We start from the raw sequence: 16,252 nt of genomic DNA on the forward strand, positions 1-16,252 counted from the left end.
GTACACGTGGACCATCTAGTCCCAGTCCTGGGTCTCTCAGTTTGTCAGCCTCCTCCACAAGTAATATAAATTCTTTGCTTTAGTCCAAGCTACTGCTAGCTCCTCCCTAGGCAATAGCGTTTCCAAATTCATTAGCCTCAGTTCAGGCTTAGATGACCTCTCCCAACCTCCCAAGGACCCAGCTCCTTGCTATTTCCATCCACATCTGGACCAACCTGCTTCCTGAAACATCTCCAACCTCTTGTGCACAATCTCCTCTCCTCCCATCACTGCAGTTTTGGAAAATCCCTTTCTCCTCGACACGAACCATGTTATTTCTCTTGGATCGGACTAAGAGGTATTTCATTTACCAGTAGCGGTTTAGTTTCTATCGTCTCACATATTACCACTGCCTACAAACACCTGCAGAAAATTTGCCAAATTCTACAGCTGCCAATCCCCACTGAGCACATAAAAACTGGCCTTTAAGGTGCCCAAGAAAACAATTGCACTGAAAAATGATTAGCTCGTTCATCATGTACAAATGTATCTTAAATAAGAGACACGCAAGAAGGTGCGACTGGGTGAAACCACAGAGAGTTTCCCTTCTCTGATCTCACAGACAATGAAGCTAAGGCTAAGGGCCAAAGTTACTAGCACAAGGGTCACAGATGCAGCTGAGACTAGAACTTTGGTCCAATGCATTGGTGAAAAGATCATGTCTTGGAGTCAGAAGATGAAGATTCAGAACTAGGCTCTGTCAGCATAGTGGAGAGTTGAGTGTTTTTCAAAGGGTGGCAAGAGATGGTTGGAAGAGGGAAATGGTTTTAGCTGATAAAAGGACTGAGAGTAGCAAGGAGACATATCTCAGGCAGTTGGAAGGTTATCTCTATATAAATGGTGTGTTATGAAAAGCAGGAGGTTGACAAACATTTAGGCAGTGACTAAACTTGCGGTGGGACAAGAGGATGATGATCAGCGCTTTGCCTCTTTCTCTGCTTGTGTGGTATCTGTTCTCCTCCCCCCACCCCGACTCCACTATGCCTCCCTGCATCCTCATTACTCCTGATTTGGTTCTTCAGCATCAGAGTACAATCACCCTGAGTCTAGGAAAGGAGCTATGAAGGCAGGTGGGACCCCCCAGAAATGTTGTCTTGATGACTCTAGTCACCCAGGGTATCCTCAAGGGGTCCACCCTTGGACTTGACTTTGGTTTCGGCAGCCCTGATCCCTATACTCTCTGGTTGGGGAATGGGGTGGGGTCCCTTTCATAAGATTCCTTCCCTTTAGACTGCACCATCCTAACAGAATGACTATCCTCTGTCCTGTAGAATGGAATCACGGAGAAGGTGAAGGGCAGCATCGCTACCATGCTGACCCTGGCTTCGTCCCCAGGGGATGGGCTCTACAAGGAGCTTGCAGGTAAATACCTACAACCTTTGTGTACTCAGGAGCAAGACAAACGGCCTCAGGGTTCTGACTCCCTTCTTGGTCAGTCTTGGCTCCCATCAGTGGCCAGCTCAGGGTGGGTGAGTCTGAGTCATGCTATGGGGCATAGAGGCGCAGAGGGGATGGGAGAGGCTTTCGGATCAATGCCAGAGCCAACCCCAAGGTCGGTCTAAATTGTCCCTTCACAGGGACTGTGTGTGTCAGGGTTCTCCAGAGAAACAGGGCAACAGGATGCTATGTCTCCCATACACACAAACATACATAAGGAGATTCATTTTAAGGAACTGGCTCATGCAACTATGAAAGGCTCACGAGTCCAAAATGTGATAAGGGAGGCCAGCAGGCTGGAGACTCAGGAAAGACTTGCAGTTCAAGTCCAAGAGCAGTCTTCCAGAGAACCAGGAAGAGCCACTGTTGCAGATGAAGTCTAAAAGCAGTCTTCTCTAGAACTCCCTCTTGTGTAGGAAAGACCAGCCTTTTGTTCTAGTCAGACCTCCAGCTGATTAGATGAGGCCCACCTACATTGCAGAGGGCCATCTGCTTCACTCAGAGTCCACTGATTTAAATGTAAACCTCATCCAAAAATATACTCACAAAAACATCCAGAATAATGTTTGACCAACCATCTGGACACCATAACTCAGACAGTTGGAGACATAGAATTAACCATCACAGGGATATCATCTAATTGCAGACCATAGGCTAAAAACCCAAGATGCCAAAGCAGAGCAAATTCACTAGAATTTAGAACGGGGACAGCAGGAAGGAGAGGGTGGAGAGGAGAGGGATGCCGGGAAAAGATGGGGAGGTTTGGCATGGGGTGTGCTTTATCTCCTTCCACTGAGCACCTATGAAGCCTTGGTAAAGACCCAGTGATTTCCCAGGCTTCTTCTATGAGCAGGTTTGTGTTTATTTTGAAGGTGCCCACGATGATCAGAGAAGCCTTAAGGTAAGAGCAACAATGCCTGGTTTGATCAAGTTGTTTATAAAACACATTGATTGGACCATCGATTCTCTAAGCTCCATTCCTGAGCTCATATTCTGGGACAGTTGACCCAGGTCAGAAGAGGATTCTCAGGGGATCTGTTTCCTGGGGACATTTCTGAAAAGGACACTAACTCCTAATGCTCTTTTGTAGATGTCAAAAGTGAATACAAGGAGATGGAGAAGCTGCACAGAAGCCTGAGGGAGGTTGCTGAGAATGCAGTGCTGCGGAGGGGCATGCAAGACTTCCTTCTGAGAATGTCCCCCAGCAAAGCCGGCCCCCCAAAACAGAAGATTTAATTCATGGGGCTTAGTCCCGAGGGGATGGAATACAAGCCTAGAGACAATCAGATGTACTTCTGTTGGTTAAAACCTAATAAAGAACATCTCCCAACTTTGGGAACTTTATAGACAATAGAAAATCCATATACGGTTACTTTTGGTATAAACTGAGTACAGAACACATCATTTTTATTCTATTGTCAATGAAACCCTCAGAAAGTTCTAAAGTTTTAGGGATAAGAAACTTGTGCCTCACTGAAGAAAAATACCTAAAGACTGGAAAACGTATATGTGGAATCGAAAATATGACACAAATGCACTCATTTACAAAACAGAAAGAAACTCACAGATATCAGAAACAAACTTCATCAAAAATAAACTTACGGTTACCAAAGAGGAAATGGGGTAAAGAGGGATAAATTGGGAATTTGAGATTAGCAGCTACAAAATACTATATGTAAAATAGATAAACAACAAGGTCCTGCTGTATGGCACAGGGAACTATATTCAATGTCCTGTAGCAAACCCTAATGGAAAAGAATATGAAAAAGAATGTACACGTATATACACATGTATGTGTGTGCATATATATTATATGCTTATGTATACCTATATATGTGTACAATTTTGTACATATATCTGATTCACTTTGCTGTACAACAGAAACCATCACGACAGTGTGAATCAACTATACTTCAATAATAATAATTTTTAAAAAAGAGTCTTTGTTTGGTCCTTGGTCTGACCCATGGGCTCCATCACAAGTTCTAAGTCACAGCCGCTCCATTTGCCCAGGAAATGGGATACTGGCTAGAATCAAGCAGAATGCTCCCATCGGAAACATCACGACTGGGGTTCAGGGTAGCCCTTGATTCTGGAGGAGACAAGGGGAAAAGGTATGTTGCTCAGAAGACTGGGAGGTGGGCAGGGAAAGGAAGTTTTCGAAAACACAGCTTTAAATGCTGCACAGTATTCTGATGTATAGATGTATTTTGTTGTTGCGTAGTCACAAAGTCGTGTCCAACTCTTTGTGACCCCGTGGACTGTAGCCCACCAGGCTCCTCTGTCCATGGGATTTTCCAGGCAAGACTGCTGGAGTGGGTTGCCATTTCCTTCTCCAGGGGATCTTGCCAACTCAGGGATTAAACTCATGTATCCTGTGTCGCCTGCATTGGCAGGCAGATTCTTTACCTGGGAAGCCCACACTACCATTTATCCTACCATTATTCTATTGCTGGACATTTAGATGGTGCTGTTTTTCTCCACTGTAAATAATATTATAGAGAATATTCTTACACAGATATCTCTGTCTCTATCTCTGGTTTTTTAAAGAGATAGACAAGGTGATTTCAAATACAATTTTAAAAATTAGAACTCCTGTGTATACACAGTATTCTAAAAATCAGAATGAAAGGAAAGTATTCTAACTTATTTATGAAGCAAATTTTAACCATGATACTTAGAACAGTGATTATAAGAAAGAAAAACTAGTAATCATTCTGAATTATGTCTCAGTTCAGTTGCTTAGTCATGTCCGACTCTTTGAGATCCCATGGACTGCAGCATGGCAGGCTTCCCTGTCCTTCACCAACTTCCGGAGCTTGCTCAGACTCATGTCCATCGAGTCAGTGATGCCATCCAAGCATCTCATCCTCTGTCGTCCCCTTCTTCTCCTGCCCTCAGTCTTTCCCAGCATCAGGGTCTTTTCCAATGAGTCAGTTCTTTGCGTCACATAGCCAAAGTATTACAGCTTCAGCATCAGTCCTTCCAATGGAATATTCAGGACTGATTTCCTTTAGGATTGACTGCTTTGATCTCCTTGCAGTCCAAGGGACTCTCAAGAGTCTTTTCCAACACCAAAGTTCAAAAGCATCAATTCTTCGGTGCTCAGCTTTCTTTGTAGTTCAACTCTCACATCCATATTATGTCTAGGTATCCAATTATGTCTAGATATCCAAAAATTAAGCAACCCCAAATAAAAGATATATGCGTTTTCTACTGTGTAACCGATGAGTTATAGAATTGAGGAGCCCCAATTCCAAAATTCCTCTATCTCTGATTTTTGTCTTCAGGATAAATTTTTTTAAGAATGCCATTATTGGATCTGAATAAAAGAGCACTTTAAAGCCTCAACTGTTCCAGAAAAACCTGTCTGCTTACTAGCAGGAATAAGATTTCCTGTGTTACCATTTAATACCATTTAAAAAAATAAAAAATGGATATTATTGTTTTGTTCAGTAGGTTCATGGGATCAGGTTTTTAATATTACCATCTTGGACTGTATGGGTTGTTACTGATACTGAAACCCTTTTTTGTGTTTATTGAAGTTTCTCCCACTTGAACTGTTCTTTCATAATCTTTTCTTTTGGAGTGGCTATCACTTTCTCTTTGACATTTTTCTTTTTACTTTGAAAGAACTTCAAACTCTGAAAAGTTGCAACAGTACAAAGAACTCCCATCAACCCTGTATCAACATGCCAACATTTTACTACACTTGCTTTATCATTCTTCAGTGGGTATGTGTGTGCACTTGTGCATACCTTTCTCAACTATTCCAAAGGAGTTGTATATGTCTATGCCCCTCCACCCCATAATATTTTCGTGTATTCCATAAAAACAAGTATGTTCTTTTACGTAACTCCAGTATAATGATCAAATTCAGGAAATTCAGTATAATGATCAAATTTAGTATAATATTATTGCCTTATCCACAGTCTACTTCCAGATTTCATCAACTGCCCAGTTATGGCCTGGGCAAAGCAATACTTTTTCATCTGGCATCCAACCCAGGACCAAGTACTTCACTTGCTTCCTTTAATCTCAGACATTTTCAAGGAATTCAGGCCAGATGTTTTATAAAATGTTGGCTTGTCTGATGTCTCTTTATGATTAGAATTGGATATCCTTGGCTAAAACAACCACTTAACTGCCTCATTCTTTTTAATGAACAGAGTCAGAACTCACTGTTGACCTCGAATGATGAGGGAGGAGTCTAGAAACTAAACAGATACAAGTCGAACCCGGGTGTCGAAGCGGGTCCCTCACTTTTTGTCCTGCAGGGCGGTCCTCGCTAGTCTTGGCAGGGTGGGCAGGGAGATTGAGGAGGATTTGGAATAAGCCTCTTAGGCCTAGAATACCGCCTGCCTGTCCGTGGCTGCTGGTGACGAGGAGGCATTGCCAAGATGCTTTCACATTGTGGAGCAGAATGGGGAAGAAGGCAGGGGGCACTCAGCTCCATTTCAGCCTGTGGCATCAGGAGGCAATAGCTTTGTCAAGTTCCTGGACCCTCCAGACTGGCTGGCCTCCTGCAGGGCTGGGTGGATCTCAGATCTCAGCAGCAGGAGGACAGGAGGCATGACCTCTGCCACCAAGCAGGGGACCCTGCCAAGCTTTGCTAAGAGCTCAGAGGGTGAAGAATCTGCCTGCAATGCAGGAGACATGGGTTCAATCTCTAGGTTGGGAAGATTCCCTGGAGAAGGATTTCACAACCCACTGCAGTATTCTTGCCTGGGAAATCCCATGGACAGAGGAGCCTGGCGGGCTACGGTCCATGGGGTCGCAAAGTATCAGACAAGACTGCGCAGCTGAGCATGCACAGAGGACCCCGCCAGGCTGAGGCTGCCAGCAGCCCCCCGTCTCCTGACCTCCCGTGGTCTCTCCTCCTCACATTCCTCCTCCAGCAGCTCCCTTCAGGCCCCACACACCCTCCTTGGGGAATGCCACCCTTTGTCTACCTTCCAGTGAAAGTTTCAGAGCTCAGGTTTGGCCGGAGAATAATGGAGACGCTCCTCTGCTCAAGTGTGTCCGTTCAAAAGTAAGGAGGAAAGGGTCCTAAAGACTTAACTCTAGCATCTCCACCAGCAGGAACTGTGGTCTCAGCTGTGAGCAAGCACACTTCTCCAAAGCAACTAGTACTTTTTTAAAGTAATTTAATTTGGGGGCTGCACTGTGTCTTTGTTGCTGCACACAGACTTTCTCTAGTTGCAGTGAGTGGGGGCTCCTTTCTGTTGGGTTGTGTGGGCTTCTCATTGCGGTGGCTTCTCCTGTTGTGGAGCATGGGCATAGTTGCCCGGTGGCACGTGGGATCTGCCAGGACCAGGGGTCAAACTCTGCACTGGCAGGAGGATTCTTAACCATTGGGCCACCAGGGAAGTCCAAAAGTGACTATTAGTATTATTCTTGTAGAAACCAGTACTATCTTGTCTCATATGAGGAGAGCTTGCTCTTGGCCTCTGTTCTTGGCAAGACTGTGCTAAGGTGCCTCTAATCCACCCTATTCTGGGCTGATGTCACTAAAAGCCACTGCTTGAACTGAAATGGGCTCTGCTATACCCATCTCAACTTGGCAGGGCTGAGTTCATAGCGCTTCTTTCTCATCCCCAGCTCTCTTCCTTGGGAGGTGCCATGTGGATCCTGCCACAGTTACATCATAATAATAAGAAATAGTGACTCTGACTCACCTAAAATGTTAAATTATGCCAAGAAATTCTGCTTACAAAAGCAGAGAAATGATCATTTAAGAATGCACAGCACCCAAATTGTAAAAATTTTAAATGTTTCTACAAGGACCTACTTTACAGCACAGGGAACTATATTTAATACCTTTAATACCTTGGGGCTCCCCACATGGCTTAGACGGTAAAGAATCCACCTGCCGTGCAAGAGACGCAGCTTCGATCCCTGGGTCGGGAAGACCCCCTGGAGGAGGAAATGGCAACCCACTCCAGTATTCTTGCCTGGGAAATCCCATGGACAGAGGAGCCTGCTGGTCTTACAGTTCATGGGGTGGCAAAAGAGTCAAACGTGACTTAGCGACTAAACAATAACCCATAATGAAAGAGAATTGAACAAGTATGTATATATAACTGAATCACTTTGCTATATACCTGAAGCTAACACAACACTGTAAATCAACTATACTTCAAAAATTTTTTTTTGTTTAAAAAATTTAAAAGCAAAAATGTTTCAGTGCTAAATAACATAATGGAATGTTTAATTTGTGGAGCACTTCATTATCTGACAATATGGGATAAAGGAAGTGCTCTTTTTAAGATTTTTTTTTTATGTGGACCATTTAAAGCCTTTAATGAATTTGTTACAACACTGCTTTAGTTTTATGTTTTTGTTTCCTGGCCATGAGGCATGTGGAATCTTAGCTTCCCAGCCAGGGATCAAACCTGCAACCCCTGCACTGGAAGGCAGATTCTTAACCACTGGACCACCAGGAAAATCCCTAAAAGAGTTGTTATTATTAAAATACAACAGCATCAGGATGTCCATGTCAAGGAGAGAACTGAGAAGTGACCTCTCTTTTTCCTGAAAGCGTCTTACCATGCACAGTCTGTGTTACCAGCTGACCTTCAGTTCCTTCGTTTCTTTAGCATTTCTCTCCATTCCAAGTGAATTACCCAGAAAAATATGAATGTGTGCTGGTTTATTTTCTTCTATCTAAATACCACGTCACAACTCGGTATATCTTCCCGTCTCCCAGCCACATGGTTTAATCTGATTTAGAGATGAAGAGAAAATTGATAACGAGCCATGAAATCTGGGTGAGGCTGTGTTCTAGACACCCCCTGTAATAAAAATCACTTCAGTTCTCTATTTTAAAGTCTTGCTGCCTAGTCTTTATACAAGGCTTTTCACCAATTTTTGCTCCTGGCAGAAACACATAGGTCCTTGCTTCTGGAAAGGAGACAAGTCACGTGGCTGTGGCCTTTGTCTTTTGGCATCACATGGAGAAAAATGCAGATTTTGCTCTGAGTTAGGAAATGAGAGAAAGCTGTACACAGAGGTAGAAAGAAAGCTGAGGCCTGCTGATTGGCTCTTTCTCTCTCTGAAATCAAAAACCTGTTGTAGAAAAATTTAAAAACATGATAGAACTGTTGAAACTCTAGAACTACTGGTGAAACAGTTCAGCGTGATTAAAACATTGCTACTCAAGCCCAGATTGGGTGGAGCTAACATTAGGTAGCAGTAATTGATGACAATTAAGGACTATATTTATGCATGTATTTCTTTACATCTCACTGAGACTGTTCAATTTTCATTATTTTGATAATGGTATTTATTTATGCTATATGAATGAGCATCATAAAGGTGCCCAGAGAACTTAGGAGAAGCATGGACGAATGGAGTCACACGTTAGAAGTTTTTAACAAAGAATTAGAAAACAAAGAAGAACTAAACAGAGATGAAGAATCCAACAACTGAAATTAAAAGTACACTAGACGGAATCGACAGTGGATTAGGTGATACAGAAGAATAGATGAACACACAGTAAGTCAGAGTAGTAGAAATCACTGAGGCTGAACAGAAGAAAGAAAAAAGAATCAAGAGAAATGGTGAACTTCCCTGGTGGCCCAGTGGTTAAGAATTCATCTGCCAGTGCAGGGAACACGGGTTTGATCCCCGATACAGGAAGATCCCACATGCCCTCAGAGCAGCTAAGCTCACGAGCCACAGCTACTGAGGTCCTGCGCTCTAGAGCCTGGGCATGGCCACAAAGAGGAGCCCCCACTCTCTACAACTAGAGGAAGCCCGTGTGCACCCCAAAATAAATTAATTTCTAAAAAGGAACTGAGGACAGTTTAAGAGACTTCTGAGACAATATCAATCATACTAACATTTGTATTATAAGGGTCCCAGAAGGAGAAGGAAGAAAAGAGCAGGAAACATATTTCATCTTCAAACTTCTACAACTAGATTTATCTTGATGATCATTTAGAAGTGCACAGAAATATCAAATCACTATTTTGTACAACAGGAACAAACATAATGTTGCAGATCAGTTATATTTCAAAAACAAATTCATAGAAAAAGAGATAAGATTTGTGGTTACCAGACGTGGGAAGTAGAGAAAGAGAATTGATAAAGGTAGTCAAAAGGTAAAAAGTTTCAGTTACAAGATAAGTAAATACTAGGGAGGTAATCAACAACATGATAAATATCATCATATAATACTGCTGTATGTTATATATGAAAGTTACAGTAAATCCTAAGAGTTCTTATCACAAAGAAAACTGTTTTTTCTATTTAATTTTATGTTGATATGAGATGATGGATGTTCATGAAACATTAGGATAATCATTTCATGATGGATATAAGTCAAATCATTATGCACATATATACACATTAAATGTGTACAGAGCTATGTGTCAATTACAATAAATCACAGTAAAACTGGAATTAAAAGAGATTGTGAGACTTCCCTGGCAGTCCAATGGATAAAACTCCAACGCAAGAGGCACAAGTTCGACCCCTGATTGAGGAACTAAGATCCCACATGCTGTGTTGTCCAGCCAAAAAAAAAAAAAAAGAGAGAGAGAGATTGAATGCAATCTATAACTACCTTTTAAAAAGTATTTAAAGTGCTGTTCTCTTGGGGTGTAGGGTTTTAGAAATAACGGTGGTAGACTAATAAGCAACAGATCAAATCAGACTCTACCCCGTGGTTTTTCTCCAGCTTTACAAAAATCTCATTATGCCTGGAAAAGGGAATATATACACTCCTTGCTGTAAAAGATGCTAATAAAGACCTCAGCCACAAGACAATCAGATACACTGCACATTCTTTTCCAGTGGGGAGAAATATTTACATTTTCTCCATATTCGTCTGTTTTCTTTTATCACTGGTTTATAACAAAGAGAAGTTTTTTCCAATTTGAGCCTAGAAATTGCTCCAATTTCTACATAGAAATGAAAATAGTGTCCGCTTGGTAAATCAGAACCTGGTTCACTATACATATTCATGGGTGTCTTAGCCTGCTGGGGCTGCTGTAACAAAATACCACAGACTCTGGCTGCAACAACAGCAATTTATTCTCTTCAATTCTGGAGGCTAGAAGTTCAAGGTGCCGGCAGGGTTGCTTGGAGACCTCTCTCTCTGTTCCGTAGAAGACTGCCTTGTCACTGCAGCCTCACACCGTATTTCTTTTGTCTGCGCTCTCCTAGGATCTTCCCGTGTGTTTGAGTTTCCTCCCCTTCTTTTCTTATTTTGACTTTACAAAATTAATTGATTTCTTCAGAAATTAAATATAAATGGCAGCCACAAAAGCCATGAATAGTGCAGTCACTTGAACTTTTAATAAACTTTGGGTGAATTCCTCTTCATTAAAATGAAGAGTGTGGACTCCCTTAAATTAAAAGGGAAATGACCCCATTCCCATTCCTCTATTCAGTTGTTTTCCCTGTATCTGGCATAATCTGAGCATTCACCTTCAAAAGCTAATATTCTACACTGGCTGTGTTAAGGTGGTTGTTCATAGGATTTTTTCTTTTATATTTATAGAACAAAATGCAATTATTAGAGAACAGCTGCTCTACAATATTGACGTGTGGCAGAGGCCAACATAATATTGTTGAGTTTCCCCTTTTTACATGGACACCGGTCAGATTGGGTTAGACACTACCCACCAGCCTCATTTTAACCAGACTATCTCTTTATTTATTTAGTTTTTTTCAGACTATCTCTTTAAAGACACGCCACATTCTGAGTGGTAGGGGGAGGCTAGAGTTTCAACATGTGAATTTGAAGGGGACACAGTTTAGCCCATGACAATGGACCAGTCTTCCCAGAACCCAGAGAGGACTGGTGCATCCTTGACAAGACCTGAGACTGGCTGCCTCCGCGCTCCGAACCTGTGCTCGTCACCAGCTTCTCTCCACTGATGCACAGTACTGTTGAGTCCTGCCCCAAGGCCACAGGGACAGAGCCCAGAACAAAGGTCACCTCCAACGCTGACTTAGCCCCTTTGTAACCATTGCCAATAAGAGGCCCTGTGATCATCACTAGCCAGGTTCTTGAACCCAAATTAGGCAAAAATTTCTCTTCTTGGTAGTCAGCCGAGAGCACCCCAACCAATCACCTAATGCCAACCTTCCAGCAGGATTTTTCTTCATCTTGAGGCTACAAAAATTGGCTACTAACCCATGAAAACTGTCGAATCTCCCTGGAGGTCGGAGTGCCCACATTATCTCTGTTCTTTGTTTTTGATAAAGTCACTCCCTTCTGAAATGCTTTGTGTCTGGAAATTCTTCTCCAACACATGCTTGGACTGCATCAACAAACACTGCCTGCCTACTAAGTCTGAAGGGTTCCAGTGCCTAAGAGTCAATCCCTTCTCAAGCAAGCTTATGATCATGTGAAGATGCGGGGGTGACCTCCATAAACCAAACCAAACCCAAAGAGGGGTCCAAAGAGTTATCGGACTTCAGCGGGGACAGAAGCTTGTGCTTGATGTCCTTGTCTGTTAGGACCATTATAATAATACCACAGGCTGGGTGGCTTATAAACAATAGAAGTTTACTTCTCATAGCTCTAGAGGCTGTGGAGTCCAAATCAAGGTGCTGGCAGATTCAGTGTCTGGTGAGAACCCACTTCTTGGTTCATAGCCAGGGCCTTCTCCCTGTGTCCTCACATGGCGGAAGGGAAAAGGGAGCTCTCTGAGGCCTCTTTTATGAGGACACTAATCCTATTCACAAGGGCTCCACCATCAAATATAAATTGGTGCAGCCACTCTGGAAAATAGTAATGAAGCATCCTGAAAAAAACTGAAAACAGAGTTGCCATATAATCCAGCAATCCCATTCCTGGGCATATACCTGGACAAAACTATAATTCAAAAAGATGCATGCACCCCTATGTTCATAGCAGTGCTATTCACAATAGGCAAGACATGGAGGCTACTGAAATGTCCATCAGTGGATGAATGGATAAAGAAGACGTGGTGCATACACACAATGGAATACTACTCAATCATTGAAAAGAATGAAATAATGCTATTTGCAGCAACACAGATGAACACAGAGATTATCAAACTAAGTGAAGTAAGATACTGGGAAAGACTGAGGGCAAGAAGAGAAGGGGGTGACAAGGATGAGATGGCTGGATGACATCATTGATTCAATGAACATGAGTTTGAGAAAACATGGAGAGATAGTGAAGGACAAGGAAGCCCCGGCGTGCTGCAGTTAAAGAGTCAGACATAACTTAGCGACTGAATAACAACAATAAAAGTCAGGAAGAGAAAGACAAATAACACCATATGATATCCCCTATATGTGGAATCTAAAATATGATACAAGTGAATTTATCTACAAAACAGAACAGACTTACAGATACAGAGAACAGACTTGTGGTTGTCAATGGGGAGGGAGAGGGATAGACTGGGAGTCTGGGATTAGCAGATGCAAACTGTTATATGTAGGATGGATAAACTACAAAGTCCTATTGTATAGTGCAGGGAATTATATTCAATATCCTGTGATAAACCATAATGGAAAAGAATATGAAAAAGAATATATATATATATATAACTGAGTCACATTGCTGCATAGCAGAAATTAGTATGAATACAACAGTGTAAATCAACTATACTTCAGTAATTAATAAAAAGAACATGGGCTTCACTCTTACCGCCAAGTCCCCTCTCAAAGGCCCCACTTCCTAATACCATCACATTGTGGGTCACTGGAAAAGACCCTGATGATGGGAAAGATTGAGGGCAGGAGGAGAAGGGGACAATAGAGGATGAGATGGTTGGATGGCATCATCGACTCAATGGACATGAGTTTGAGCAAACTCTGGGAGATGGTGAAGGACAGGGAGGCCTGGCATGCTGCAGTCCATGGGTCACAGAGAGTCGGACACGACTGAGCAACTAAACAACAGCATGCATTTCAATACCCTCATCGACTCCACACTCCGGAGCAATTGCTTCCTCCTCTCCCCAGTAGAGAACTGTAGACTGCTCCCTGGGAAGTTTCTAGACTGAGAAACGTCAAGCCTGGTTATGACTTAGTAGCAGCAGCAGCATCCTGAAAACACATTAAGTGCACAGCAGGATGCTGATGCCCAGGTGCCAGCCCTCTTTTCCCTTCAACTCCCAGAAAATTGACTGCCAGTCTTAGACTCTCAAAAGAGAAGGCTGAAGATGATCCAACAACATGAAAAAAAAATCTTAAAGACAAATATTGGGGGTTCACTTGTAAAATAGTCTATCTGGATCACCGTCAGAGTGAAACCCTGAGTTGACCCATTCTTTCAAATAGCTTTTTCAGTCCTCCACTCCTAAATATGAGAGACAATCGAGACTTTAAAGAACAGAACAATCTCTCACATAAGAGAATAAGAACAAAACAAACAGAATAGAAGCAGCTCAGAGGCAAGAGAGACAGTAATAGGGAGAAGAAAATATTTTTTAGAATATATTTTAATATCTTTAGGGAGACATGTAAAGATATTGCATAGATGAGAAAAGAAAGTTCTAGGATAAAAATGTATCACAGAGTAAGAAACTCCTAGAAAAACAAAAAATTTGCTAGCAGAAAATTTTTTAAAGTTAAGAAGGACATTTGCAAGATAAACTAAAGGAAATACCCCCAAAAGTAGGACAAAAAAATGAGAAGATGGAACCTGGGAGTTAAAAGCTAAGACAATTAGAGAACTTTTCCAGAAAGTGCAACAACTGAGTAAGAAGAGTTTTGAAAGACAAAAGGCAGGGGCCGGGGCGGGGGTGGGGGTGGGGGTGGCTGGGAGGGAAGGAAATTGTGCAGCGGGTAACTCAAGAAACTTTCCGAAAAATGTAGAACCTGAGATTGCAGGCTGAAAGGTCTCATTTTGTGCCTGGAACAATGGGTACAAACTGGCCCACATCAACATTCATATTTGTAAAATTTCAAAGTACTGGGGACAGAGAAAACTTCAAACATTTCTAAAGAGGAAAGAAAGAAGGTCATAAGTAAGGATCAGGGATAAGAATGGCTTTGAATGTCATAACATTGGAAGCTAACAATGGTAGAACGTCTTAAACATTTGGAGGAGAAAATATCTCAACTTGGATATAAAATGGGAATTTTATGCCCAAGCTCTTAGTCAAGGGTGAAGGTAAAAGTAAAGATATTTTCAGCCATGCAGTCTCCATAGAAGTATTCTGCCATCAATGTGCACCACCAAACAAGGAAGAGAAAGGCAGGATAGTAAGAAAGCAGAAGTTCCAACCTAAGAACGAATCAAGGAGAAGCTCCAGGATTATGGTGAAGGAAAATCTCTGGATAATATCCATGATTCCCAGGTGGCTCAGTGGTAAAGAATCCTCCTGCCAATGCAGGAGACGCAGGTTTGATCCCTGGGTCTAGAGGATCCCCTGGAGACAGACGTGGAAATTCACTCCAGCATTCTTCCCTGGGAAACCCAATGGACAGAGGAGCCTGGCAGGCTACAGTCAATGGAGTCAGACATGACTTAGTGACTAAGCAGCAGCAGCAAGTATAGAGAGCAACTTGTCCACATGAAGCCAATCAGAAAGTTTGGGGGGATATCTACAGGAATATGAATTGGTAGAATATCTTATATACTTGACTGTATCTAGAAGAGATGAATGCAAATGATGTGTGGAAGGCTAGAGGTTAGAGAAGAATTCATGACAGATAAATAGAAAACTACAGAATCAGAAAAATAAGATAATCACTCTGGGAAAAATCAAATGTTGTAGAAGAAAATGAAGAAATAATATATATTGCATGACTTGGCTGTAAACAGAACTGATTTACATAGTCAAATTAAACTGAAAATGATATTAAAAAAAACCATGAGATGGCTTTACTGGGAGAGCAGGGGAAGAAATATTATTTGATGTGGGAGGTAAAGAAAGCTAATTCTTCTCTCCATAGTGGAAATGGATAATGCATAAAACAAACAAAAATCAAGAAATAGCAGTATAACTGTGTTATTCAGAAAGGTAGAAAGAAGGATAACAAATAGTTGTAAAAGTTGAAATGGGTGCCTATGGGAATTAGGATTTGGGTTTGAGCATTCAGGGATCTGCTGATTTCATAAAAAAGCTATAGAACTATTTGATTATTTTTCAAAACTATATAAAATGCTTGCATAAAAAATAAAATGCATGCATACCTTTGATAAATGTAAAATTTAAATTAAAGAAAACCTCCATTTTGCATGAGCTATGATATGTATCCAGTGCTTCAGGAAGGGGGACAAAAAAGAAATATATTCTGTCACTTGATGTTCTGTCTGATTCCTTCACTCTTTTCCTTCCTCTCCCTTTTCTCTCCCTCCCTTTCCTTTTTTCCATTTATGTGCCTCATTTTCCTCTCTTTTACCTCCCTCATTCTTTCTCAATTTCTCTTTAACTTCCCCCCTTTTTTCTCCTTTTCTCTCTTTCTGGCATAATACACAGCCAAAATATCTTTATTATTATTATTATATTTATTGAAGATAATGTTTCCTGTTCTTAGTTCTTAATATGAAAAGCATGCATGGAATGTTCTTTCCTTCCCCCAGCCAAAGCAATCTAGGCAGAAAAATCAGTGTAAGTCACTTTTTAACAAGGCAGAGAAATTTTTCATGTAAAGGTGCTCATCGACTTGGGAGAGATGTCAGAGGTCACTGACTCCAACCAGCTGCCTGGTGTAGGAGACCCCTGTGTGGTACTTCCATTAAGCACAGGTTACCCAGGCCCTGATTAAACAATGTGAAGTTTCCATCACAAGCCAGAACACCAAGATCCAGACAGCTGTTGCGAATAAGAGCTTCTAT

The 16,252-nt window shown here is 41.8% G+C and overlaps 1 protein-coding gene across 3 annotated transcripts in view; it reads left to right on the plus strand.

Moving 5' to 3' along the window:
* The window catches only part of NUGGC (nuclear GTPase, germinal center associated), a 47,251-nt gene extending 43,965 nt beyond the window's left edge, over positions 1-3,286 (plus strand). For all 3 annotated transcript variants that reach the window (XM_065908053.1, XM_065908050.1, XM_065908051.1), the window contains exons 18-19: positions 1,311-1,401; positions 2,567-3,286. In XM_065908053.1, the coding sequence (XP_065764125.1) occupies positions 1,311-1,401; positions 2,567-2,712 (237 nt within the window). In that variant the 3' untranslated portion in view covers positions 2,713-3,286. The remainder of the gene's footprint in view (positions 1-1,310; positions 1,402-2,566) is intronic.
* The last annotated feature ends 12,966 nt before the right edge of the window (positions 3,287-16,252 follow it).

Source organism: Muntiacus reevesi, chromosome 17, assembly GCF_963930625.1.
Source record: "Muntiacus reevesi chromosome 17, mMunRee1.1, whole genome shotgun sequence".
In the NCBI taxonomy this organism is placed as follows: domain Eukaryota; kingdom Metazoa; phylum Chordata; class Mammalia; order Artiodactyla; family Cervidae; genus Muntiacus; species Muntiacus reevesi.